This window comes from Embiotoca jacksoni, unplaced genomic scaffold (genome assembly GCF_022577435.1).
Source record: "Embiotoca jacksoni isolate LCO1_2020_lvr unplaced genomic scaffold, fEmbJac1.0.p SCAF_12, whole genome shotgun sequence".
NCBI lineage: Eukaryota > Metazoa > Chordata > Actinopteri > Embiotocidae > Embiotoca > Embiotoca jacksoni.
The window spans coordinates 14792600-14820296 of NW_027185252.1; the positions used below are offsets into that span (position 1 = coordinate 14792600).

Here is a 27697-nt window from a genome sequence, read left to right on the forward strand (position 1 = left end):
CTTAGCAACTAAGTATTGAGCAAATTGTGTATGAATGAAATCGAACTACAAAAATACATTTTTGAGAATGGGGTGATGAAATAAATCTGGAAACAGCAATCAATCACACCCGAGCTTCAGCAGGGAAACTGGACAGTTTTCAGACACATAGGAGCCAGTGTTTGAGACTGAGACCATGACGTACTGCATGGCTCCTGCCTGTCTGAAATCCCCAATCTTTAACACAAAACCAAATCTAAACTCCAATTAAAGGTTTTTGACTTTCATTTGCGAGCCTCTCTTGACCACCACTACTTATGGGTGGAGGCAGAGTCTGTTTCAAGTATTTGACAAAGCTTAACTCGAATGCTTGTGTATCAATTGCCATATTGTCCTCTGCATTTGATCTGCGTGTGTGTGTGTGCACAGTATATGCAGCACAAGTGAAAAGAAATGATGCTGTAGTAACAAGTGACACATGCATGTCATCTGAGGAGACCGCACGGACTACACGGGGTAAACATGTAGTCTGACAGAATATCATCTCTATCTCTGTGGCGTCAGGCATCTTTACTGTAGCTCGTCTCTCTCCCCCTCAGGACCTCTTTAGTCGTCGTAATCTGGAGGTTCTGGGCACATTTTCACTCCCCTCCTCTGCGAGTGTGGATCTGGAACCAATAGAGGAGCCTGAGGATGCAGGCTTGACAGATAGGCCCCTCAGACTTGTGGCCAGCCTGTTTTGGTTTGTCTGTCCCGTGTTATTGCTTGTGAGGGGGAGCCTTTGGGCCCGTTTCCCTGGAGTAAGCAGCTCTACTTCCACTGTGGTTTTCTTGCACTCCGAGACAGGGAAAGCCTTGGGCTCTGCCTTGGCTTCGGCTGGAGGAAGGGGCGGCAGAGGAAGAAGGTCATGCTTGGATGTTTGTGTGGAGCACTGGGGGAAGTCAGTTTGCCTTGTGGCTGGAGGTCTTCCAAGGCATGTCCTCTTCGCCCTCTGTGGGTGAGGGTCTTCCCCAACATCACTCGGCTTGCACCTCTTGTTCTTGCTGGTCCTCTGACTGAATTCATATTGGCAGACATCTGCAGAGGCACCGTTTAGGTTGACGCGATCTGGAGGACCGTTCTCAGCCTGCTGTTCCTGCTTTTGAGTCGTCCCAATCTGAGCTTCAGTTAAGGCACTGGAGCAAGGCACCTTGTGGTCTGCCGTCTGTGGGAGGGCCCTCTGCTCAGAGCTGGACACAGTCTCTGGGCTTGATTCGGACCCTCCAGCTTCAGGTTCCGGTCTTTGGTTTTTGGGACAGCTCCGCTGGTCAATCTGCTGCGCCCCCTCACTGGAACCACAGAGCTCTCGTTGGACACTGGCTTGTTTGGCTCTGCAAAAGTTAAAAGGATAAAAGGACATGAACAGATACTGGAGTGTCCTCTCATTTTGACTGGTGGGGTTGGAAAGTTCTGCATTAGATCATACTTACATCTTTTGAAGCGCAGTCTTCTTTGTTTTTGTGAGGTTGTTTAAAAGCTCTTGGGTTTCTCCCACACTGGAAAAATATTCCGATCTGCTTTGTTCACTCAGCTCAGTCTAGAGAGGACAAACAGAATCGGTGTAAACAAAAAATATTATTCCTGGCATCCCCTGGAAAGGTTTGGCTCCTCGGTGCAGTCATCATCTGGCACCGTGGGACATTCAAAGACCTTCACTAGACTAGAATGATAAAAGTTTATATACAAGTATCTTCTTCTGATTCCCCTGTATTGCAGAAAGTCACCTCATTATTTGAACCATGATACTGCACGAGAAGAATGTTTTCTAGAAGGCCTTCAGAGACACTTAGTAACAGCCCAGCTGGCAGAAAGAATTCATCCGCCACTTAAAACTGTCCAAAGCAGCCACCTCAAAGGCTTCAGAGAATAATCACTGGCTCATCATAGTGTGACGAATGTTCATAGTCTCCACTGTCTGAGGCTCAAAGTGATGCTTGCAGCCTGAGGTTGGATTACTAAGCAGTTAAAACAACGAATAAAGAAGTCTCATTAATAAGATGATGGAGTGAGGCGGAGGAAAAATACAAGTGAGGCATGACAATGTAAAAATGTTTTTTTTAAAAAAGGTACAGTAAACAGCATTTCAGGGGAGGGATGATAATATTTATTTAAATAAGCTAGTGGGAGTAGCAGGACTGCAATTCAACTGTTTAAGAGCAGACAGACAGGAAAATCAGGAAGAAGCCTTCTCTTTACTTTCAGTAAATATGATTCTTTAACAAAGCAGCATGATTGTGGAGAACTTGTGTTTGTATAAAATCTTTCTCGAAATGCCAATATACACCTGAGTTTCAGTACAATCTTGGTTGTTTAAATGGTTCATGGTGGCGTTGAACTTCAATATATACACATCAGGGGACCCTCTGAAGCAGAACAAGGAACAAGCCAAAGATTGGATCTCACCAACGTGTGCCCTCAACAGGTCACTAATGAAGGTTAATCACAGGTCTTTTCCCTGGCTGACCTCGAACAGACTCTGGATTTATGAGAGAACAGGAGACGCTGGTGGTAAATTGAGCAGAACTTAAAGGTTGAGAGCCCGTCGATTTATTATAAATTAATTGCATCAAATAAAGTTGGTGGGGTAACATCAGAGTCCAGCTGGTTTAGAAAAGCACAGCTGTGCTATCCGCTAAATTCTAATATCAGCATATTAACATGCGCACAGTGAGCTTCCTAATTAACAGAAAAGAATGAGCTGAGGCTGAAGTTAATGATAGTTCAGCTTTGTAATAAAACAAAGTATTGGACATATACAAAAAATAAAGCTGATGATGGTATCAGTTGAAAACATAAAGAGTCAGTAATCTTTACACTATCTGCCAATAGTTGTTGAGATGTATCACTCAAAAACACAAATTTAAACCTCATGGCGAAAAGTCGGAGAAATACCAAAGATTCATCCGCTAGGGACAATTAATGTTTGTCCATCAAGTGCATGTTGAGATATTTCACAAATAAAGGGACAATTTGACCTCGTGGCACAAGATGAAAAGTCAGAGGTTCACCGCAAGTCTTAAGGATTCGTTCTCTGGCCAACGTGAACGTTTGTGCCAAATTTTATGGCAGTCCATTCAACAGTATTTGAGTTAGTTCATTCTGGACCAAAGTGGAGGACCAGCTGATATCGTCCTCCACAGACTGAAACCTCTATAGACTGTTGCTGTAGCAAAATACAACTCGACACGATTTAAATCTTGGGAAATTCTAGGTTGTGGCCGCTTTGTTTATTTAACATGAGACATTTTTCAGTTCATTATTATTCCATAAACTGATTGGTAAAATGATCGATGCATACTTTAAGACGGGGAAAGCCAATGTGGTAAACTCTGGCACCCAATATGTGAAAAACGAGGGAAAAAAAAAAATCATGAATGTCCTCCCCCACATTTCATGATACCAGTGACAAGTATGACCTGACAACACAAGGGGAAAAGGAGTAATTGTCCCAAGCTGTAAGGGCAAGCTGGGGCATTGTGGCTTTGCACTGGGTGTTGAGACCTAGCAACAGCACTCTGGTCTGTGGTGTGGTAGACGAATAAAGAGGCCAGACGGAGGGAGGGCAGTGAATGAGGAGGCCGGGCAACAGGGAGGTAGGCGGAGTAGAGGAGAAACAAGGGACAAGATACTACAGAATGAATAAAAAGAAAGAGAGAGTGTTTAGAGGGGAGCACAACAAAAGCAGAGGCGCCCCCCCAGAGTCATACTGCCTGACCTCAATAGTCTCTCCAGCATGCCCACAAACGCAAGAATCCTCACACAGGAAGTTCTCCACAGGCTGCTCTTTGTGTCGAGATGGAGTCATGCAACAGTGTGGGCAGAGACACAGACTTTACGCTCTCTCCTACCCAGAGCAGCAGCTAGCCTTGGAATTGGATTTAGGACAGTGACACACATGCAAACTTGCATTTGCCTACACACTCTCACACCCACCCCAACAACAACAATTCTGAGAAAAATGTGGGTGCCGTCATTTGCATTGTAATGCCTTGATGTGTATTCTCATCTGTTGAATATGAATAAACGCTGCTTGAAAGATGAACTTGAAAGAAAAATCAACAAGAAGCCAAAGGGAGGTTCTCTGGGAAAGTTTTGTGCCTTTCTGTTCTTGTCGGCACAACTTCAAAAGAGCAAGAGAGTGAAAGAACAGAGTCATGGAAAGAAAAGGCAGGAAGAGAGGAAGACGTTGGATATACATAGCAAGTAAAAGAAAGACAGAGAGACAGAGGGAGAGATGGTGCATGAATTATTATCACCCAGTGGTCTAGAGGGTTGGACAGTCTGTATATAGCAACTAGAGGAGGAAGTAGAGAGATTAAAGATGAAGAAAGAAAGAGAGTGAGTCAGACAGTGCTTGAACGACATTACAATTATCACAAGCTATGTGGATATAACAGTAAGTATTGTGTGGGAACCGAGGTGGCCTAATCTCGTTTGGAATGATGCAAACTCCAAATAGCTGGAGAAAGTCCCACGGAAAAGGAGGGAGAGATGGTGGTAAATAGGAACCGCCACCGCTACCACCTCTCCCTGAGCAAAAAAGAAAAGAAAAGAAAAGGGATTTAACCCCCCCACCGCCAGCCTGTCTGCTCGCCCCCACACAAAGCTGCAAAATGCTCCTCGTGATCCAACATGTAGAGTAGACCAACAGTGCCCTCCCGGCCCCGGAGCCTCCGAAACAACACGGCTCCGCCACGGGAGCTGCAACAGAACAGCACATCTGGATGTCAGATTACAGAGATAAGCCTGGCAGAAAGGGCAAGCAGAGCAGAGAGGATGAATCATTTGGTTTTAAAGAATACCAGTACACATTTACTTGATGTATTTATTCACTTAACTGTATTTCATTTACTTGTGTATTTTTCTTCCTCAATTTGTCGTGTAATGTTCTGCAATGTTTAATGTTCTGTGTTCTGTATGTTCTCTTGAATTGTTAAAACGTTTGAAAATACCCCCCCAAACAAAGAATACCAGTACAGAACCTCATAGTTTACCCCAACTCTGAACGACTGCTGGAAACAACTTCAAAAAGATAACCAACAACAGGCTCCATAAAATACAGGGAATGAACAGTTTCTCCCCAGCCGTCTGAGATAAGGTAGGACCACAGATAAGAAGATTATGTTGGTAATCTTTTAATGCAGCTGCACTTGAAAGTAACGCACTGATGCAACTAAACGGTCTCCGAGTGGTCTAAAATCCTCCACCGCTGGATTGAATGATAAAATTTCCCCTCGGGGATTAATAAAGTAACTACCTACCTAACCTAACCTAACCTAACCTAAAACCTCTTTTGGTATTCCACGACGTTGCTTATTGATTTTGGCCAAAAATATTGATACACAGATTTCTGCCAAAGATTACTGCTCCATATACCAAAAAACAAATATCCAATCATCTGTTCAATAATCGACCAATTTTGCTTTTTAAAAACAGGCTGAATTTTTCAGTTAATCTCATGTGGCAACCAACCGTGATGACGCCCATTGGTTTGGGAGGTGCTCCTTTGAAGCCTTGAGTCTGGCACTTCAGCCATCTTGTTTTTTTAGAGTCAGAAGTGACCAGAAGTAGAGAACCAAAAGGAAACTGGAAACCAGGCAACCATACCTCTCTTTGAGACCTAATATCTAATTCATTATGGGATTATTTTCAGAAGAACCACCAGATCCAGCCCTAGTGGTCCTCAGTGGTATTGCACTTTAAGGCACTTCTGCATTAGCTTCACTTTTTAGACCTGGAGAACATGGCTATGTCTCAAATCACATACTTACACTTGCTATTTTGAGTGCATGAGTGCATTCAAACTGTCAAGTATGGAAACATGCATTGCACTATGAATATCTGGGGGGTCAAAAAAGTGAGTACTGCATGCTGGACACTTCACCCTCAACAGTCTCCATAATGGCTATGTAGCGGAAAGGGAGAGACCACCAACCTAAAGTATTTTCTGCTGCAGCTGTTGCGGAACGCCGCACTTTACAAATACAAGTTTTATACGTCTTCACACACGTGTTTATTTTTCACTAAGTACCAATATACTGCTGTTGGATAAAAGCCAAAATACCAAATAAAGCCAGCAGATACATTTGTGGGTGATGCATTCAAATGTTAAGGCAGTGTGTGATTTGTCAAAATTCACATACTACACAATTAAGTGTAACAGTATGCAAATTGAGACACAGCACGTCCAAGTTTAATCCAATGGGTTTTGCAAGGACTTCGAGGCTAAACTTTCTCAACGAGGGCATTGCAATCTTTGTGTGGAGTGTAAAACATGAATATTACCAAAAAAAAAAAATCCAAAATGACAAATCAGAAAAGAGGTCCACGTGGGGAGCTCCACTCAACCATCAACTCTGATCTGCCATAGTGGAAGGCAGATTGTTTGTTCCTGGGTTACTCTACTGTCTTTGTACCTCACCTACCACAAACAAAACCACTGAGATGCCATCCTATGAAGCCAACTATTCACTTATCTGTCACGAAACAATGATTCATGCCAACTTGAAAAGCTTGAATCCCTCAAACCATTCGAGCTATAAAAACGGAATTATTCTTTCTACTGCAAAACCTTTGATCAGCTTTTTGAAGGCACAGCTAAGTTTACAGAATCCTCAAACTGGCAGCAAGAAACAACAACATTACTGAGCTGTTAGGACAGAAATACCTCCTGCAGAGATGTTCGTGAATGTGGTCCACAAATTCCACCCCTCATCTTCCACCCACCCACCCTCCGCCCACAGAGGAAGCATGCCCTGTTTGTCTCAGTTCACCACATCTTCCCTGCAACAGTCAACAAACATGCATGGGCACATACTTTTCTAAAATAGACGACAGTGTTCTTATCCACAAACAATGACAAAAGTTGTTGGATCCGCCCATGTGAAAGGATTAAGACAAGCTGTTAACTGTTTGAACTCACTTCATGCAAATGGATGAAAGCAACTGACGGCATGATGAAATGAAGGGACGGGATCGTGTACTGTGAGAGATCACAGCCATGTGTTTGGCCTAGGTGTACAGGAGGTCAGCAGACGCTGGACACTTGGGAAAGGACGGCTGCTAGCTGTTGGGAGCTGTGAAGAACAGAGACGTGCTGAGGTCACGAGTAAACACACAGGCTCGTCCAGAGCTCGGAAGAGGGGAGGGGGGTGGAGGTAGGGGTTAGAGGGGTGGGGGTTAGGGGACTGGAAACACATCTGCTCTGCCTTTGATCCAAACTTCTGCGGCCCAGCACGCCACTCACCTCAGCTGCCCACTCTGTGCCTGACTAGAAAACAACGGCCACAATCCTAAACACTAGCTCTTCCTTCCCATGCTGCCCTCCTCACTGTTGGTGCTGACTTGCAATAAAAGCAGCTTTTTGTGATGGACTTAAATCTTTAAATATCAAGAAAGAAAAATGAAGTTGTGTAAGAGATAATGCCTTTCGTTTGCTTCCCATTAATAGTCTCGAGCAAACAAAGTAGTTTCAATGTTCCTAACCTCTGTCTGAGCAGTCACTTCTGGGTTTCTAGGTCGCACCAGGCAGAGTCCATCAGGCCGATATGGATGTCAGGATGGATTTCACTGCACAACACCAGACATGACAATCTCAATTTTAAAGCCGTCAGCATGCTCAAACCAAAGCACCTGTTTGTTGAACAGCGACTGAAACTCACCCCTCATTAGTTTCAAACACCTGAATTGAGGGTGACAACTTTTGTAACTTTCCGAAACTGACAATCATGCCCAACTCTGCGTGTGACAGTGAGTCGGACCTTTCTCTGAGGCTTCATTTTTTCATTGTTTACACAACTATTTTGTTCACTTCTCGTGTGTACAATGGAGTACGGCACTGTTAATACCGTCCAGCAAAGACTGATGAATAGATTAGCCAGCCGTGCTTCTCCATGGTAACGGCAGCCTTTTCTTGCTGGTTTTGAGTGTGGCGGTTTGGAAAAACAATTAAAAAAAATGTGCTTTCTGAGGTGCTTGAATGACCTGTTGTGCATATTGGTTTGTTTCGAGCTTACCGCAACCTTAAAACTGCAATCATGTCAGCTTCAACCAGCCTGAAGGTGCCGTGAACCGAAACACAAAAGTTGCAGGCATAAAACCAAAACAATGTGCTAAAAGACACTTCCTGCTCTTTAAATGCTGCTTCAGATACAACATGGTAAATCTGCACAAACATTTATAAACTGCCTCAGCCCGATAATGTAGGTTTAAGCATTGACTTTAAAGCACTGAAAATTAATAATAACTGGCATTATAGTTCACTTTACAGTCGCGGAAATGACTAAATCCCACCATCCTCTCTTTGGACTGAACCACAGCTGAAAATATGACTAATAAGAGCACAGAGTACACAACGAACATACAGTATGCTCAAGTGTGGGAGTGAGTAGTTGCCTTTCATTGGACAAAAGGCCAACCATGATGTCACCTTCACTCTCTCACTACATTAACCCCCTGACCTTATGAAAAGTGCTCATTTGATGAGTCTACATTTCCACTGCGGTTAAAGATTTTTGTTCAACAAGTCACACAAACTGAAACCTGACAACAAACCCGAAACCTCCCTAAACACAGGGAAATGTGGCATTACTCGGGACTAGCAGGCTCGTGCTGTCAAGAGTTGTGGGTTAAAAGACCCCGTCCTAAACATGCGATCAGCTCTGACATGCAACTCCAAAGACTCCATTATTTTTAGATGGCAACATTATAATACCTTACATCAGTTGGGACTTTTTTTTATTCAGACTTTTGACTTCCCTGGCAACATTTAAACTGCAAAGACTCAACTCAGACAAATAACAACAGAGTGAGGCATGTAAACTAATGATTGTTTTTGTCATGTGAAAAACTTGAGCCTTTCTGTCTGGTATCTTTCCCTTACAAACCAAACTCGAGGTTGAGCTAGTGAGAGCTCCACCACAAGACTCCCACCCTCCAATTCCCTCTGCTTGTACTGTATGAGCCCAGAGAACCACATCCTGAGGAGGGAACGCAATCGACAGCAATGCCTCCGTGAACTGGAAAATTGGTTACACAATATGAACTTTTCACTGACGACTGTGTTGCTCCACTAAAAATATTACAATCACTGCTTTCATTGGAAGCCAAACTGTGGAGAGTGCAGAGACATTTCAAAGGGGAACAATAGCAAAAAGTCCATAGAAAAACAGTAGGCCACTGATCATGGGATGTGATGGGAGAAATGTCTGTCCTTGATGTGAGTGCCAAGGTGAGAGGGTCCACCGACATTTCCCAGAATCCTCTGGGGAGTTTGGGATCAAATGAACACTGACCAAAGGACAGTTGATGATAATATAAATGGATAAAAAAGAAGTTTGGTCGTAGTTCTTATGACATGTTATTCACAGCATGGACAACAAGGACACTCAACCTGACTTTGAGTCATACTACTGAAGGCACATGACATTTAACTGCAGACAATCAAGCTAATTGAACTCTCCTGTAAAAAAAAAAAAAAAAAGTTTTCTTGAACAATAAATTATGTTTAGTGGAGAATATCATACAGAAACTGTTGCCTAGGTGCTTAATAGGCTGATAAAAATGTGATTTCTATACAAGATGAATACTAGTACACAATATCAACACTGACTCCAGTGCCACAATCATGAGCATGAGTGTGTGAATATTCTATTATCGACACTTTCTTAGGAGGTAAAATGCACAAAATTATATTTAGCTATATTTTTGACTACCCAACAATCCCATGTTTTAGTGTGACACAGAAGAAATGATTCCGTGAATTGGCAGAATTATGAGCCATGATTTTTTTTTTTTCTTTCTAAAGAAGGGTTGCCTCCGCAGCTTTGGGCCCCACTTCACACCACCCACCCGTCACGTTTTCCTCTCTGTAGGTCTCTGAAAAGTCCCTGTAGGTTCAGAGCCCGCCCCCTTGTAAACAGGATCGGCATATATAAGTGAGAGCGCAATTTGGCAACAGATCCCTATAATAACACACAGACCCATGCAGGACTGTTTGCCAGGCGACTGGAAGAGGAAATAGAGGAGTATAAACAGCACTCACCGCGGACTGGCTCGGGTTTCTATGGCACGCTGAGGCATCCTCTGGACAGCTCACACACACAACATATCGCTCAGGAAACACACGCAAATCTGAAAGCAGGCAGAGAAACAACACAGACCCTGCTGGTTAATAACGTGGGCTCACCTCTAATTATGAGTCAAAGTCAGACAGAGGGGACTGTGGTGGATGTTTGAATTTACATCTACAAACACCAAGTATTTACTATCCCTCAGACTGAAGAGAAAATTGCAGTTTACATATAATTGCTGAACTTTATGAGCTGCATAAACAGCATGAAATATTAGAAAATTCTACATTACCAGTGGCTTTTGGGAGTCATATGACTCCTTCACTGACTTCAAAAGGAAAGATCATTTACAGTACAACATAATTACTATTACATGTATTATTATTATTATTATTATTATTATTATTGTTATTATTGATCTAACTGTCTGAGAGCACTCAAGATGAACTCACCTCAACATGTCATCTCAACTGGACAGCCAAGCTGGCACAACTGAACTACAGCCTCATACATAACCTCCTGTATGTAAACAAGTTTCATAATAATGGAAGACTTCTGCATCACCATGTTTCCTGATGGCAAGAAATACTGTCAGAAGATGTGACTTCCTGCTTCAACAAATGACCAGGAGCACTGGCAATATGAGAACATTCATGATGCTCTTAGCCTACCACCTTCTGTTCAAAGGTTTTTGCAGCAGTTGTGAATTTAGTCTGTAAAAGCTCATATCCCTCCTCAGTGGACATTTTTTGTAAAACATTGGTTTTGCTTCACTTGTGAAGTAGCAGGGATTCATAAACACAGTTAAGGCTTACTTTCTGTTGAACGGGGGCATAACTTGCAAATACCTTGGTTGGAGTAAACACCAAGAATGAGTACGAATAATTATTTTGAGGGTGGGTTTGGGTGCTGCTCAACAACATGAAATGTGCTGCGCAAAGTTTTGACACTTGAAGATGAATTTTCAGGCCAAAATTGCCAGCTGTAAACTGAAAGGTAGTTTAAAAACTAACAGAACATTGCGGAGCAAATCAATTTACTAAGAAAATGACAATTTTCTAGAAGTAGAACTCTTTTGAGTTTGAATATTCCACAAGCTTTTCTCTTGAGCCACCCCACCCCATAGTCAATATGTAAAGTATACTTCCATTTCGTGATCTAACAGACAGATTGACGGGAAATTTGCTACCCACCAAATGGAACAAAACATTTCAGCTCTGTGATCTAATGGTTGTTCCTGTGATGTCAAACCCAGGACAAACTTAACAGTTTTTGTCCCACTGATAATGAGCAGGTCTGTTTTTTGTTCCTTTAAACATTTTTGAAATGTGGGGTAAATCAGAAAATACCACTGTATTCTGACTGACTAATCATAGTTAAGTTTTATAAAGGCTGTGTTTTTGCCATATAGTTCCCCCGAATAGAGTTAAACTGGAAACTTGTAGCCAATCACAAGAAGGACTTTTTAACCATCCGTTTTATAGCTAATTGAAATTACACATATATACAGCCAGCTCAGTGGACCGAATTACACAACCTTTGACCTCAGGAGACTGGGTCTAATTTGATGTGTAATGGACCTGCAGAGAAGCCGTCATCTCAGCCTGCAACAGGTCAGTGCTGCTTTAACATCCAGGCCCCTGCCCCCGGGGAGCAGATATTAACTTTACTGACAGGAAGAGAGCCATGTTGGTCCCATGAAAAGGTGGCCATGGGTCACAGGCAGTAGATGGGCCATGGAGATAGATTCTCATTGCCCTACGTAGACAGCACTGCAATCTCTCTCTCTCCCACTCTCAGTAGCCTCTCAAGGGAACCACTTAATGGCTGCCTGCTCTCAACAACACCCTGAGCAGGTAGGGACAGAACATAAAAATATGTGAGGGGGAGAAAAATCAACATGCAGACCACAGATGACTTGTTTCTTTCTGTGGGAAATTTGGCTGAGTTTGACCCACTGAGAGGTCTATTTCTGATTCTTTTAACTGATTCACTGAAAACATGTCGATCACGTACCGTGCTTGACAACACATCTGAGATTGAAGTGCCGCTTCAGAAAATTGGCAACCAGGTTGAGCTTTTCTCCTGTAAAATAAAACAAAGACTGTTAACATTAAAACAGCCATTACCGACACCGGTGGGCAACTGTTGGTGGGATGCAAGTTGCTGTCATTGCTTAACACAATGATAACATACTGTATATTCAATTTACCATCATGACACAAAACAGCTGCTGCTGGCATTTACATAATATCTTGGTCATGCACGTTTTATTCAGTGAGACAAAGTGGTTACTCAGTGGACTCACTATGTACAGTAAATATTTTTGATCCAGCATGAGGCCCTTCCACAACTGGCATTATTCCCATCACACACTGTAAAAGAAAGGACTCTAGGTTGCACTTCAAGTGAACACAAGACTGGGGTCAAACTTGTCACAAAACAGCATCTTTACTTGATTAATGCAGAAAACAATGTCTCTATATGACTCCATATGCTTGGATACATACACTAAAAAGAGCAAAATTATTTATTGAGTGTGTAACAACTCACACTATCTTAATTTAACTGACCTCCCAGTTTGGCACAAGCAGAGAAATCGTGTCTTGCGTCTCTGCTCTATTTGTCATGGAATGTTTGTCATGGTATTTAAGATGTGCTGGGCAGAAACAGTGGCCTGTTGCCTAATCTAGCAGGAATTTGTTGACTAAAAGCAACGGTCTGGATAACACGCTATCCAGTTGTTCTTTGCGAAAAGACACAGTGCTAGGAAGCTGACTGAGCCTGCTCACTGCCTTTCCTCCACTTGAAACACTGAATGTAAAACTATGTCCTGCTTGATTTTAGCACCACCTCTCTATTAGTTTATATTTTTGTTTGGCTTGTTTTGTTTTTCCACGTGTCTGTTGCCGTGTGAAAACCTCATTAACTGCAAACTGTGGGGACTTTAGTATTTTAACTTCAATTAAAAGGATTACATGTCTTCCATAGTTGGAGAAAACTCTGACCTCTTTCTCTCAAGCCTCTTGCAGAGGTCCCAGGATAATGTCAAATATGCACTGTCATCATGCCAAAAACGAGGCTGTCTTTATTTCAGAAAAACTGACATTTTGGAAGCGGGGAAGTTTTCGCCCGTCAGCAACAACGCTGACAGTCACTCATCAATAAAACCTGGAAAAACTTGGACAACAATGTCAAGTATGTCCCACATGGTGTGTTAGCAAGAACAGAAAATACAGAGCAGACAGTATATTAACAGCACTGGCTCACACACGGCCTTTGTGAACATTTCTCTGTTCGCTGATGTCACCTCAGAACAACTCAAGGCATCTAATTATCGTCTTCAAAAAGAAGCTGTCTTTGTAAAATGACGTGCAATTACCATTGCAATTGTCACAACCCTACAACAGGTATACACTTAAGTCTACTGGCCAGTGATTAACAGCACCACCTCTGCTTTCTTTTTCTTGGTGCTTAAGGTACGATTAGCAACCAGGGTCGCTACTTTAGAGAGCAAAATACATAAGGGGAAAAACAATACAAACGTAGATGAGCAAAGGAACAATATATTTATATAATCTGACCTCCATTCAAATGAAATCAAACTGAGAAAACAACTGAAGGCTCTTTGATATATGGATTCTTGTCTGTTAATCTAATGCTAAGTGATTACAACCAATATTTTTCTACAGATTATAAAGTAAAATTACCTCGGAGACAAGTTACAACACTTGTCAGTTTCGCCCCGTTGGGAATACTTCTGATCCTCTGAAGCTATTAAGTAGATATTCAGCCCACAGCAAAACTCATTTTTAACAGTTTTTGACAGCTTAGTGAAGATTTATCTCTCATGGAGACAGAACAAAAGCCAATATCTAATCTGCACAATTAAAAGGAGACTTCTCGCAGACACATTTTGGGCTTGTTTGCACATTTGTTTTAGATTAGTCATATAACCTGTCAGTTATCAGTGATATTTATATATTACATTGCATTGTTTTTCTTCAAAAAGTACATAAGGTACATAATATCATCCTTGACGTGAGATTAGGTTGTTACTTTAAGGTGATGGCAGAAGCTCATGTTACCAGCTTTTCTTAGGTCTGTCATTGTTACTCTTGTTCCTCAGGCCAAATCACTCTGATACTAACCATCTAATCAAGGTCTGACTAATGTCTGGGAAACAAACTCAAATTGTAAAGGCAAAAAATATCAGCAAAGCTCCAGGATTTGCAACCTGGGATAAAAATCCTCTGCATGGCAGCAAGGATGCCTCACAATAGAGGGTCCATATGACAACATTTGGAGGATGATACAGGGATATACTGTACAAGAATCATTTTACAATTAGTTTTATAAACCAAGGGCTCAGGTAACCCTGTAACTCTCTAAATGCATTTTGTTATTTTGGCTGTATGTTTTATAAACCAAGGGCTCAGGTAACCCTGTAACTGCATTTTTGTTATTTTGGCTGTGTGCCCCATCACACTGGATTTACAAGATAACAGTGAAAAGGAGGTTTAACTGAAAACTTTCATCTTTAATTTGAGGGTTTACATCCATGTTTGATTCATAGTGTCGTAATTTCAGACCTTTTTATCCATAATGAAGAGCAGAATATGACATAAAGTAAAATGTTTATGATTTTGGTATCAAATGATTTGCAGTTAATTATGCTTGAAGGATTTTAGCCACCGAAATCGGCTTGGTAACGTCACCAGTGTTGTTCTTCCAGTCCAGTAATGCAGGCATCTTCAGCTTTTTGGTTGTCTGAGGGGACTTGTGGGGCTTTAAGTCTGATTTTATGAAAGTTAAACACCTACTGCATTGAGGTCAGGTGATTGGCATGACCACTCACAAACATTCCAGTACAAGTACAAGTGCAAAAAAAACAAAACCCTTCATGGTTGTTTGGGTGTAAGTTTAAGATAAGTGTCATGCTGAAGGTGAAGGAGAAACTAGCTGTGTGGGTGAACTGACAACGAAAAAAGTATTTGAGCAGCCAATTGCAAAATTTAAGTGGGCCCATAATACTTTGGGACACCTAGTTCATCTAAGTTGGATGTAAAATTTTAAATTTGCATGTCCATAGTTTAATATATTTCCTTTTAAATACAGTGAGCTGGAGTACAGAACTAAAACCACAAAAATTATTCACTATGTGCTTCTTATGTACTGTATTGTACTGTACTGGGTGGACATCTTTTCAAACCAGAAGACACATGTTAAAATCATATTTATGAGTACATATGTCAATGGAAATAGCTTAACTGACCTTTTAGACCTTGGTGTACATGAAAAATGTAATAATAATGCCAACAATCTGTAAATAGATTTTCAGTAACCCCAAAGCAAAATTACATTACACACTGTATGGGTATGTTGAGCATGTTTGCAGTTAACACAACATTGGAAAAAAGTCAGCTATTCTGTTAATCCTTAAATAGCAAAGCAGTGGTCATCTATCACCCGTTCTGGAAATCTACCCAGAGAGGAATGCAGATCTGTATCTCTGTTTTGTTTTCTCTGTCCATTCTGGGTCCAGTAGAGACAAGGAAGAAAACATTTTTCATTGCACATTCAGGGCTCTTATGTTTTTAGAGGCTCTGATTTAGTCCATTACACTCTTTAGCCTCATGTCTACAACTGTTCTCACTGCTTTCCCTTGGTGGGTTGAGCTTGCCAATTCCCAGGACAAATTTGAAAGGGATGTCTGGACGCAGAGTTGGGAACCAGTGCAACGCCACGGCCCGAGACATCAGCTGTTGCTCCAACTTTATAACGTCCTGCGCAGCGCAGAGTTGCTCTTGGCCCTCTGCCTAGGTTCTCTCGTGCTAAACTTACATTCATGTTTCTCTCTCACAAACAGTTTGCTGGTTCGTCCTTTGGGAATGAGTGGCCCCTTTTTGTGGCAACTGTGGCCCACAGGGTTGCAATACCCGAGTCTGCAGTGTACAGACTTTGAAGGGTTTCATTTGTACTTCCTTAAAGAGAAGATGGTCTTGCTTAATTGTTTTGAAATTCAATCCACAACAATATTATGACAGGTCAAATCAAACAGTAAACAAGCCAGCATGCCATGTTTTCAGAAATGTGGTAGATAATATTGCAACCGCTTGTTTGGAGAGACTTCTGCCATCTTGAAATATATCGCAGGACAACTGCAAAAAAAAAAAAAAAAAAAAAACAGGCCAAAGGGCTGGTGCTAAGGCTACAATAGTGTACTTTCAAAACACACACACACACACACACACACACACACACACACACACACACACACACACACACACACACACACACACACACACACACACACACACACACACACACACACACACACACACACACACACACACAGTGCAGCTTTCACCACTTCCTGGGAAAACAATGAGAGGAAAGAAAAGTCAACAAACCAAAAGGCATCCAGAGTGACTAGAACTGTAAAATGGAACAGACAGGGGTGAGAAGCATTCAGACCAGGGTCAAAGGTAAGCCCCCATGGAACAAACTTCATTAACTACAGTCATATCCTGAGGAGATCATTAAAACAGCCATAGAAAACATAGCCTACTTCTTCTCACCAGCTGCATTCCTAGTAGCTCATGCTGTTGTGACTCATGCAGACGTTCATAAGGATTTCTGCCCTGATTTGAAGGATTTTCCTCACAGGTCCTGGCCATGCATTAGCCTGGGCACAACTGGCCTATGGCTTTGAACACGGAATACTTCAGTGTGTCTTTTCTCAGGCCTTTAAGCTACCTAAACTTTATGAAGTATCCTGATATCATTAATGTGATACAAATAAGGAAAAGCAGGTTTCCATAAACAGCGTGAGCTATTACACGAAAACTGTTTCACAGCTAAATTTCTCTTGGTGGAAACCAATCTCTAAGCCGTACACATGCTTAACTGGCTTTCAAATATGTGCAGGTGTGCGTGGTAAATGCTTCTGACATGGAAGGAAAGTAGCATAGGAGAAACAGTGCCCAAGGACAGAAGGAAGGATGATAACTTGTCTTGATGCGTCTTTGAAAGCAGACTTCCGCAGATTTACAAAGATTATTTTTAAAATTCCGGGTCATGTGCACAGTAAGGGGAAAGAAAGTGGCCCTCTCAGTCAGTCAGTCCAAATGTTTCCACCAAAAATGAAAATAACTCTTCAGGCTGCAGTATTATGTATCATTAATACGCTTAAATTACAGCCGCACTGCTTCAAAAACATGAGAACATGGGAGTGAAATCTGATTATCCACCAGCTGCGTGCAAAGGCAGGTTTCATCGAAATTTGATTATTGCAGTGCATGTAAAGGCATTGTCCGCTTTCCTCCTGTAACCTGATTTTTCTCATTAACCATGTTTCGGGTGTTCATGTAAATGCAGTGACTGAATGTCAGGAGGAGTATAATTCCCACGCAACCCCTTTATGAACAGGAGTTGAATCAGCGGGACTGTCAGACATCAGTGCCTGAGAATCCTGCTCTTTTGACATCTCTGCTTTGATGTGGACCCCCTCCCTCTGTGCTCAAGTGTGGGTGGAGAGTTGGGGCTTAGAGCGAGAGAGTGGGGTGGAGTGGTGAAGGATGAGAGAGCATGAGGAAGTTACCCATATGTAAGTGGGGGCTTTCCTGGAAGGACATCACTCTCTGTGTGCAACTGTAACTACGGCCGTAGCCGAGCACTGTGCCTTATCATCCTGCACAACGTCCACCTGAAACAATATTTGCACATGAGTGTTCAATTTAACATTTGGGTGACCCCTTCATCGCAGTTACAAAATACGCCGCAGCATGGTAGCTCAGGCCAACCCATAATGCAGCATGTGACTAAAGTGGTGGGGAGCGTTTGGGAGCAGCGAACAATTATGAAGGGGAAAAAATATATTTTTCAGAAACATAATCTGATGAGAGAAAATCAGTCACAATACAAAATGTCATATTCATCATCATCATTATTATATCTTAATTACCCCAAGAGGCCACAAATCTCCCAGTGCGCAGCCGCTGTTTATGTTAAAGAGCATTCAACATGGGGAGGAAACAATCTGCTTACTCTGCATTAAGATCCTTTGGTTTAGTGCTGTGCAGAGTACTTTGTGGACTTGATTAATGCACTGTGCTGCTGGCCCTTTAAAACCCAGACTAAGGTCTCTCTGTGGAAGCTGTGTCTGCTTGCTGGGCCTTCTGTGAATCTGCTAGCCCATATTTAGAAATCCAAATAGATGAACCATGGCACACATGGTGATTCTGCCCACAGTAGATTTGCTATCAGTGTCAGATGACAACAGGAGGGTGAGGCCATGACTAAAGGAAAACATGCTTACATGTTTGCATGCCTGAAGTTCTGAATTGTATTGGAGTCTTAGTCTCACCTATGCCTGAAACAAAATGCCTGAAAAACATCAGTGCCTACTATTAAACTGTAGTTGTTTTTATTAAGGCCGTGCTACAACAACACAAGGCAGATTTGGCACACTGCACTACAATGTCACCTGTCTGCAGGAATAAATGCACAAGAGCACATGACACAAGCCCACTTCTTTCAAAGTGAAGCACAGAGCAGAAAAACAACGACATCCTCCAAAATGTTTCAGTAATTCCTGAAACAAGGCATTCTGGTCAGGCTGAGCACTTAGCATGAGTTCAAGAGAGTGTGTGCCGTCTCCCAGACCAGATTGTGGTGAAAGGGAACAGTCACATGAATGTGATCTGTGCTCAGGCTCAGGCCCTAATTATATGGGAAAAGAGTGTGGTGTGACAGCTATGGCGGGGATTGCGGTTGTGTCCTAAGAGACTTCAGCTGACCCTGCGGAGAAGGAGAGAAAGTGAGAAAACGTAAAGAGATGACAGGAAGTGGGCAAAGAAGTGCAGACATGGAGGAGAGGAGAGGAGAGGAGAGAAGAGGAGAGGAGAGGAGAGGAGAGGAGAGGAGAGGAGAGGAGAGGAGAGGAGAGGAGCGGAGCGGAGAGGAGTGGAGTGGAGTAATAGGAGGACAATAATAGGGAGTAGGGTTAGCAGTGGAGTCAGACTGTCCTATGTATTGCTGCTGAGTAAGGCCCGGGGCTTACAGGCAGGATTTAAAGAGCCACAGCAACACCACAAAGCACCGGGGAGAAGGGGGTTGCCCAGCAGGGGACAGGGGGAGGGAGGGCAAGCGGGGAGAGGGGCAGGCTGGCTGGTGCGGCGACTCTGATCAGGATCCATTTCCATCCCGGGCCTTGGAATTCCTTTGTTCCAGTCACAGGTCTCCGTTTCCCTCTCGCCTTAATCCCAGCCCGCCTCACACCCAGTAACACAGAGCCCGGCAGGTAACTCTGCCACAGGCATGCCTCTCTATTTACAGACACCAGGCCACACACAACAGCAACTCACAAATAGTTGCGGTAGCACAGAGAAGAAATAAAGTGGGTTAATACAGGTTGTCTCTACAAAGTGAGTTGTGACACACTTTCTGTCACAGTAGAAGGCTGAAAGGTTGGCATGTGTTAAAATGAATACCACCAAAACACTTCTTCATATACGTGTGCATTCTGTGCACAAATATTAGACATAAAAAGTTAGATTTGCAGCTCTTGGCCTTCAAATGGTCAAAGAAGCCAAACAAAGCTAAATCTATGACAGGAAAGAGCAAAAATTAACAGTCTCCCTTGTAGACCCTACACATCCTCCGCATTCTTCACTGGGAGGGAGATGGTCATTCGTAAACACATTCTCCAACAGTAAAGCTATCCAGCAACACTTGTGCTTTTTCCCGCAGTGGCCGCGGCCAGGCTGCCTTAAGCCCCCTTCATAGGCCTGCCAAGAGGAGTCAGTGGTACACTGTGCAGCACTCGCAAAGCCCTCTCCCACGGCTATTAGTGACCATTCATCTGGGGAGCCTGGGAAAATGCCTCTCCAGCCTGCCGTGGCCATGGGGAAACAGGCTGGCAGGTGTTCCCTCCCCCTAAGCCCTGGCACCTGTGCAGAGAGAGGAAGAAGGAACCAGCTCTGCCACGGGCTCAAACAGACTCTATAGGTACCACTTCGCCAGAGCTCCTCTAACTCTTCTGAGTAGTGGGACTCCTCTCAAATACCAAGCTAAACTATGCCTGAGCCACATGTGGAGATCAATGCGGCTATATCAATACTAATAGTAGACGCAGGACATCTGGTAATGTGCTTTGGCAATTTGAAACGGCATGTTAACTAAAGCCGTGTAAAATAGGACTTCTCAGTTTACACTCGATGCAAACACAAATACATACACAATTCTAGACTACAAAATCAATATCCCTTTGAGTTAAAACAACACAAGAGCAGGTTAGTGCATGATCAGCAAAAGATATGGGCGATAAAAGGACTAACAGTCTTTTGGACAGTCTGTGCAGCACGTTGTGTTGCATGACCAGAACTCTGCAGGAAACGATCATCATGAAGATAACTGTGACACTCTTTTGGTCGTCGAGCATAACCACCAACTTCCTTACTCAAATATCATCTTGACTGACAAAAATGTATTCCTCAAAGCACAGAGAACCTATTATCCACTCATTTTCTATCTGTAATTACTCTGAGAAATGTGGGTGTGTTCAACACGGTCTACCAGTGAGAATGCACAAGGCCTCTCCCAAGCTCCCCTTCCCTGGACTTCTAAGGTCTAAGCATGTCCACTCTGCATGTCCAGAGCCAAAATGTTTGGTGGGAAAAGTTCCCCCTGTTCATCTCTCTAAAAACATAAATAAATCACATCACTATGAGCTAATCATGAAGTCTCAAGTAGCCTGGGTAAAAAACTGAGGGAGAGGTGGGGAGGGGGGTGGAGGTTGACAGTTGGAAATTGCCTTCTGCAGCTGAGATTTGAAGAAACGCTTTAGATTTATGTTGGCAGAAAACATGGGATAAGCCCCTCTCTGACATGTTCACTGGGTGCTACACACAGACATATGTACCCAACACATTGTATATACATAAAAACAATAACCATAGTGGTAACTCAGACACAAACACTTGCACTGAAGGGCCTTGGACTGCTCAAAGCTGTTGATGGCTCATTTGAAGTGCCAACAGCTGAGGCTGTTACGCTGTTCTTACTGCTGTCTGTTGGCGGAAGCCGCTGTGATTTCACACTGGCACCAGCTCAAACGCCGCCCCACACAAGACCCACAATCCCCCTCCCACAGCATCCCACAGCATCCCACACATGGCACCACAGTCCATCTGCCTATTCTTGGCCTAGGCATCAGCGATACCCCACCTTTGTGCGCAATAACGTGCATGTGTTCCAGCACCACATACACATGTCTCACTCCAGGACATGCAGCTTAATTCTTCTGTCACTTAACAAATGCAAACAGGTCTTCTTGCTGAAACAGAAGACCCGCCTCCACGCCCTGCTATGGACAGTCTGAAAGTCCCGTGAGGATTAGCAGGTTAGCGTTTGACCTGCTTGCAGAATAGCTGACCCCAATACTTAATACCCACCTTGAGGTTTTCTGGGCTTCCCTCCCTAAGCCTATAGTCTGTCCTCCCCTTTTTATGGCTCCTGCCTGCCTGCTCACTTCTCACAGTCACAGTCTCCACCTTTACTGCTCTGCCGCCTCCCTCATATGGGACAATGAAAAGACCAAGAATGTCATTATACTCACTTAAGACCTTTAATAGGACTAGAGCGCATGAACTATGCAGGCCTGTTTGAGGCGCTATACCTTTTCATGTTCTGAGAGGGGAAAATTCTCCGATATGGTATGGAGTCATGTTCCACTGGTTACATTCTTTTTGGCAAAGCTTGCGAGGACCTTAATCATTTTTACATGCACATTGCACTGCTGAAATACTGATAGTCCCCTTGTTCGCACAGTGGAGGGAATTTGTGTGCACAAGTGTGTATGTGTGGAGCCTTGGTCTGTGATCTCCATCATTAGAGTTGTCTGTCTCTCCTCAGTCTGTCATGGGGAATATGAGTCAGGCTTTTCAGTAACCTTACACTGTCAGTCTGTTCACACCTTGGCCAGGGGAGGATATATCTCACACACTGTCGCTCTTCTGATTCCCACTGGTTCTGAAATGTAAGGGCACCTGTGTGGATGCACATAAACATGCATGCAAGATGAAACCACTGACTTTATGTTTATGAAGAAAGTTAGAAAAGTTGAAAAGCATACATCTGTGTATGAACACAATGAGTGTTTGAGGAGGGGGGTAGCGTGAGAGGCAGCGCTGCAGCCGCAGGAGAAACTTTATGGGGCTGACTGCCCTGTAATCCCACTCTCACAGTCAGGCCTGCCCCGCTGAGTGAGCCCAGTTTAACTACCCTTAACTGCTACCTGTGACAAACCTGTCTGCCTTAGAACACACAGCTGGAGGTTCCTCTGACGCTAGATTTACAGTGCTTCAAAGGCATATGCGTGGGTGGCTGGGGAATGTACTGTACTTACCTTGGATAAATGAGATGAACTGATTGGCTTACTCCCATTGGTGCATAATTAATTAATTGTCCTCCCTGTGTGTACGTGGCTGTATGTGTTAAGTTATCCACTTAACTATGAGTGCAGATAATCACAGGTGTGCCAATGCCACATTAAACAGAAGGGTAACAAACATTAGAGAATTTAATAGACCTACATCTTGCATGTGCAAATGCGTCTGAGACGTGCCAAGTTAAACAGAGCAACACAATATAAAAACTGCTATCAGCTCTTGCCTCCACAGGTCACACCCTGGGTGGAGAGAGCCATGCACCATGTCCTAACTAGTTCTGCTGTCTTTCCACCCACATTCTCCTCAAAAGGGTTGCCATGAAATATTTTTTGGACTGTTTTGTAATGCCATTCCTATCCTGCTCACAGATTTTAAATGATCCACCTACATGCACATACCAATCTCTCTCCGCTCTCAGGTCCAAGTGAGTTAATAATGGTTGGGAGTTTAAAGCCAAAGTAAACCATTTTATTCAATAGTTGATAATAGACACATCTAAGGCAAAGAAAGAGAAGACCAAGATGACTTCACTGCAGAGGAATGAGCAACAAACTTGCTATATGACAATTTAAGTTGTGCTGTTGGCTTTGGGAGGTTAAAGATAGACAACTAGAGAGACAAATAGATGGATGTGTTTACTTGAAATATTTAAAATTTGTCAAAGTAAACACGTGAAGATGCCACTGGAATAAGCAATAAATTAATGATAGATAATGGACTATTTGGCTTTAGAGCAGTGTAACCGGTGACATGATGGTGTTACCTTTCACACAAAAGGCTAAAGCCGGTGCTAGCTCCTTCTTCTGTTTGGGCTGTCTTCTATTGTGGAGTAACTCTGTATACAGCTTAACCCTCTGGTCCACAGCATCTCGAACCAGGGCTGTAACCTCCTAAAAACAGTGTGCAGACATTTCAGTGGAGCAACATGATATTGAACTGTTAAGAGGACACAAGTTTGGATTTGACTTCACAAGTGAAGATTAATGACGAGAAGAGGCAAAAGAGAGGACAGTAAAAGTATCAAGTGACAGGCGAGTGCGGCAGCTCCACGAGTGGCTGGCAGAGAGATGGGAACAGTTTAGCAACAATGAAAAGAAAGAAGGCTCAAAGTCATTTTAGATTCTACGCTGCCACTGCTGTCTTTTGAAAAGGCCCCGAGCAGAACAGAGGCCATATATTCAGTCGCACATATTCACAGACATGCCCTTCTCCCTGTGTCTTTACCTCGATGTGGTCCGTAGTAAACCAGCTGGCGTCCTCTTGGCCGCCCAGGGGCAGAACGTGGAGATCCACCAGCACAGCAAAGTTCCCACACTGTAACACAAAGAGGAAGGACAGCCACAGGTTGCTGAGGGGCATTGAGCTCACAGGCAACAAAGGAAATCAGAGTGCGGGTGATTGACAGCGAGACAAACCACAACGACCCCCTGAGTCCTCAAACATCACCCCAGGCCTCTCACAGGCAGTCCCCTCTCTCCTGTCTCTCTGTCTGGCCACCTCTCTACCAAATCTCTTTACAAAAATAAAATGACCCTGTCCGTCTCCTCATATTTCCCCCCTCTCAGCATAAAAACGATTTCCCTCTTCCATATGCTTTGCAATACAGTCACAGCGTTAGATCACAATAGGCTGCAGGAAAAAAATTTTTAAGATGTACCACATAAATGAGGATTATCCCACTTTGTATCAGAGTGGTAATAAAACTCCACAGATCTGCTTTTTCTTTTTTACTCTTTTGAATGCTGCAGAACGCTTTAAAAAGGCTTCAGAGTGGATTCCTGAAGCACTACGTCCTTGTGTCAGTGACAATAAGCTACAAGGGGCAGGGAAGCCAGAAATGCCGCTCATGGTTAACTAGCTGTTACATCTTTCTCAGGCTAGCCTGATTATGGTTTACACATGAGTGCAAAAGCTGCCCGCTGCACAGAGCAAATGGATGTGGGTCTCGTGTGAAGTTCGCCTCTCCCTGGACAAGGAAGTAATGGATGGACCGAGACCACCCACAACACAACACAGAGGAGCAACACTGCCCTAAAAACCCACAATGATAATGCAGCAAAAAAGCATTGAACTGAATGTTGAAGTAAAAAAAAAAAAAAAACAGTCATAAACAGGTAACACCAGACACGGATTTTAGGCTCATATTGTAGAACTGGAACTGAGTGTGTACCAACAAAAGAGGTTATTCATTTAGTAACAGGGAACACTTCTGCACACTGAAAGCCTTGTTTTGAGCCAGGCTTGTCCCCTGGGCTAAAGTATTATAGACAGGATGACTAAACTCTACAACCCAGACTTGAAGGATGTTCCTACGGCCTTGCTCTCAGGATGATGCGTGAGAATGAATTAACAGGGTGTGTATAGGGCAAGGCCTCCCCCTCCTTCTTTAGACCTAATTCTAGACACAAGTCTACACTTCTCAACTCCAAACTTTGTCCAGTTGTCTCCTCCTTTTCTTTAAAAATGAGTTAAGTAGCTCGTTCATCAGGGAGATTGAGAAAGTTGTAGTTACTGTTGTAAAACTAAAGTCGGACTGCGAAGCTTCCGTCAAATGTATGTAAAAGGCAACACGCTGGCTCTAAGCAAGTCAAGCTGCCAAATATTTTGCATTATTTTTTTCCCACGAGAGAATTTTCCTTTCTCATCGTCTTCCTGTAAATACTAAATAAAAAACTTTGCTGTCTCACTTTTACTTGCAGTTCAAGTAGAGGAAAGGGCACCCCCATATGACTGACCAGTGAATGTTTCTCGTAGTTTCTAATTTCAGTAATGCACTGTTTTTCTGTCCTGAAGCCCTGATGTGTTCAGACTAAAGTATATCACCAGATCTGGATTACCAAAACGAATGGGAAAGAGAGCACAAAACATCAAGATATGATACCCTCAAGTAGAAATACTAAACAGGGTCTGTAAAAACGTTGCAAAAAAAGAACAAAAAAGTGGTTAAACAAAACCACGTTTTCACAAAGACAAGAATTCCACGCACCAGAACAGTGACCCACGTAATGTGCCACCTCCTCGTGTATAAAATGTGTGCACGTCAGTATGAGCTCGTCCCTACAGATCAGCCTTCTCTTCATCCTTTGACCTTTGTCTCGCAGCGGTCCACCGCTGACTGGTGGCCTCCCACAATTACCCGTGTGTGGGAAAGCCTAGCAACAGAGGGTCAGACCTTGTCAATCAAAACACAGAGCCAAACTAGTGGACTTGACACATGCAGAATGGGGGGTTTTGCTATACTGACTTAAGCATGGCTCTACAGACGATTCAATTCTTACCTGATAATGTTTGATTTTTGTTAAAGACAAATGTTAATGGTAATTTTTGGGGTCATAGATGATGTTGTTATTATTATATTCTGTCCCCCTCATGCATATAAATCCCAACAGGGACCACGAGATCAATCCTTTATGGCTCAAAATTACACAAACTAATGGAAACTTTGATGAGCCCTGCAAGGTAAATTTGATAAATATCTGAAACTGAAGAGCAGTATTGGGTTTAGAGTGAGATCCTTACGGAGAGGCACGGCATTGTGAATGCCCTAACATAGTTTATGTGCTTCTGATTGAGTCTGTGCTTTAGGCAGAAAGCCAGACATTTAGCAAGCTGTAGACTAACTTCTTTTTATCACATTAGAAGAGCAGACAAGACTCGACTGGGAACTGGACGTTAATGATAAACAGTGGCCTGCCCCTTACACAAAAACAGCATGTGATTCAGAAGGTTCACTCAAAAATGGGGGATTTTGTCAGGAAATCCAACTAATGCAATCACCTTAATGAGAAACCAATTAATTTCCACAGCAAACGTGCCAGATAGGTGGAGGGACAAATTCCCTGCAAAATGTTTGAGTGGTGCACTGTGTAGGTGCAGCTACTAGAGCTTTTACAAGGGACACTTCAAACAGTGTGGCAGGTAAGATGGAAAAAAACAGCAGAATCTAATTTTACACAAAGACTCTGAACACAATCACATCATGTGGTCTAAATTTGTTAACTCACAGCACAAAGACTGACCAGTGGATCTCTTGGCTGAACTCTGCCATGAACTATGACCTTTGTGTATCCCCCTGAAGGCCCCGGCTTTGGCCCCTCTTTCAGTAAGATCTCTGCCAGCAGCCTAATAGTTTATAGATGCAATAACATAAACCACCAGAGCCTAAAATAATCAAAAAGTAGTTAAAAAAAAAAAAAAAAAAAAAAAAAAAAAATCCACTATACATGTTGCAATAAAACAAAATAGCAATTAACAACATAATCAGTCAAATACATCCTATAATTTTCTCTATAAAACCATCTCTACAATCTCCTACTCAGGAACCCAAAAGGGTTTCATTAACTCTTGGCATTTTCGGTTATCAAATTCATGAGCTATCCTACTTTGTGTAGTTTGATTTGACACATTTAAAGCATTACCCTGTGCAACTGTCTCTGCTGTTGGAGAGAACAGTTTGATAAAGGGCCAAGTTCTGGAGGAAGTTACTCTTTTCATACATGCTAAAGTGGGCCAGCACTGCTTTGTTCCCCGCCTTGCAAAGGCTATTTAGAGTTATGAACAGAGGCTTGGAGGCTGAAGGCTGAATGAGAGGCGGCAAGAAGCGCTACTTAATACCAAATCCTTTATTGTGCCATCTTTTGTGTGCTGTCACAGTGAATGAATAGGACTGAGTCTTCCTGCAGGCTAAGCTCAACTTCTCTCCCCCCTGCTGCCAAACTGATAAATATTACCTGCGAGTAAAAGAAAGGTTAGAAACATTAGAAACAGAGACTGAAGCTGCTCACAGTTTTCGGCACATGAGAAAAAGTCTTTATATTTTCAGTCTATAAATAAACAAATCCTCCTGACAGCTCCTTTGCCTTTTCTAGTCTTCAGAGCTCTGGTCTATATCACTCTCAGTTCCCAAAACACTCTCTACCTTCCCTTATCTCTCTCCCAGACCCGGCTCTCCACCCTCCCGCCTGTGCTGCTCCAAGCTGGGCACTGGGCCCAAACTCCATGAGCAGCTTCGCCCGCCTCCCCACCTCGCTGCCCTTTGCCACTCCTATCGCACAGTATAAGAACCAGACCTTCTCGGACTGCACTTAGCTCAGAGGCTAACACTAACCAGCCACAGATGTTTACATTGGGAGAGAAGGGGCAGCAGATGCGGTCTCA

The 27697-nt window shown here is 43.1% G+C and overlaps 1 protein-coding gene across 1 annotated transcript in view; it reads right to left on the minus strand.

Moving 5' to 3' along the window:
* Positions 1-307: 307 nt before the first annotated feature.
* slx4ip (SLX4 interacting protein) overlaps positions 308-27697 on the minus strand; it is a 31130-nt gene continuing 3740 nt past the window's right edge. Inside the window, exons 2-7 of the mRNA XM_069144080.1 lie at positions 23765-23854; positions 23304-23430; positions 12105-12173; positions 10061-10149; positions 1449-1555; positions 308-1349 (exon numbers count right to left, since the gene is read on the minus strand). Coding sequence (XP_069000181.1) covers positions 575-1349; positions 1449-1555; positions 10061-10149; positions 12105-12173; positions 23304-23430; positions 23765-23854 — 1257 coding nt within the window. The 3' untranslated portion in view covers positions 308-574. The remainder of the gene's footprint in view (positions 1350-1448; positions 1556-10060; positions 10150-12104; positions 12174-23303; positions 23431-23764; positions 23855-27697) is intronic.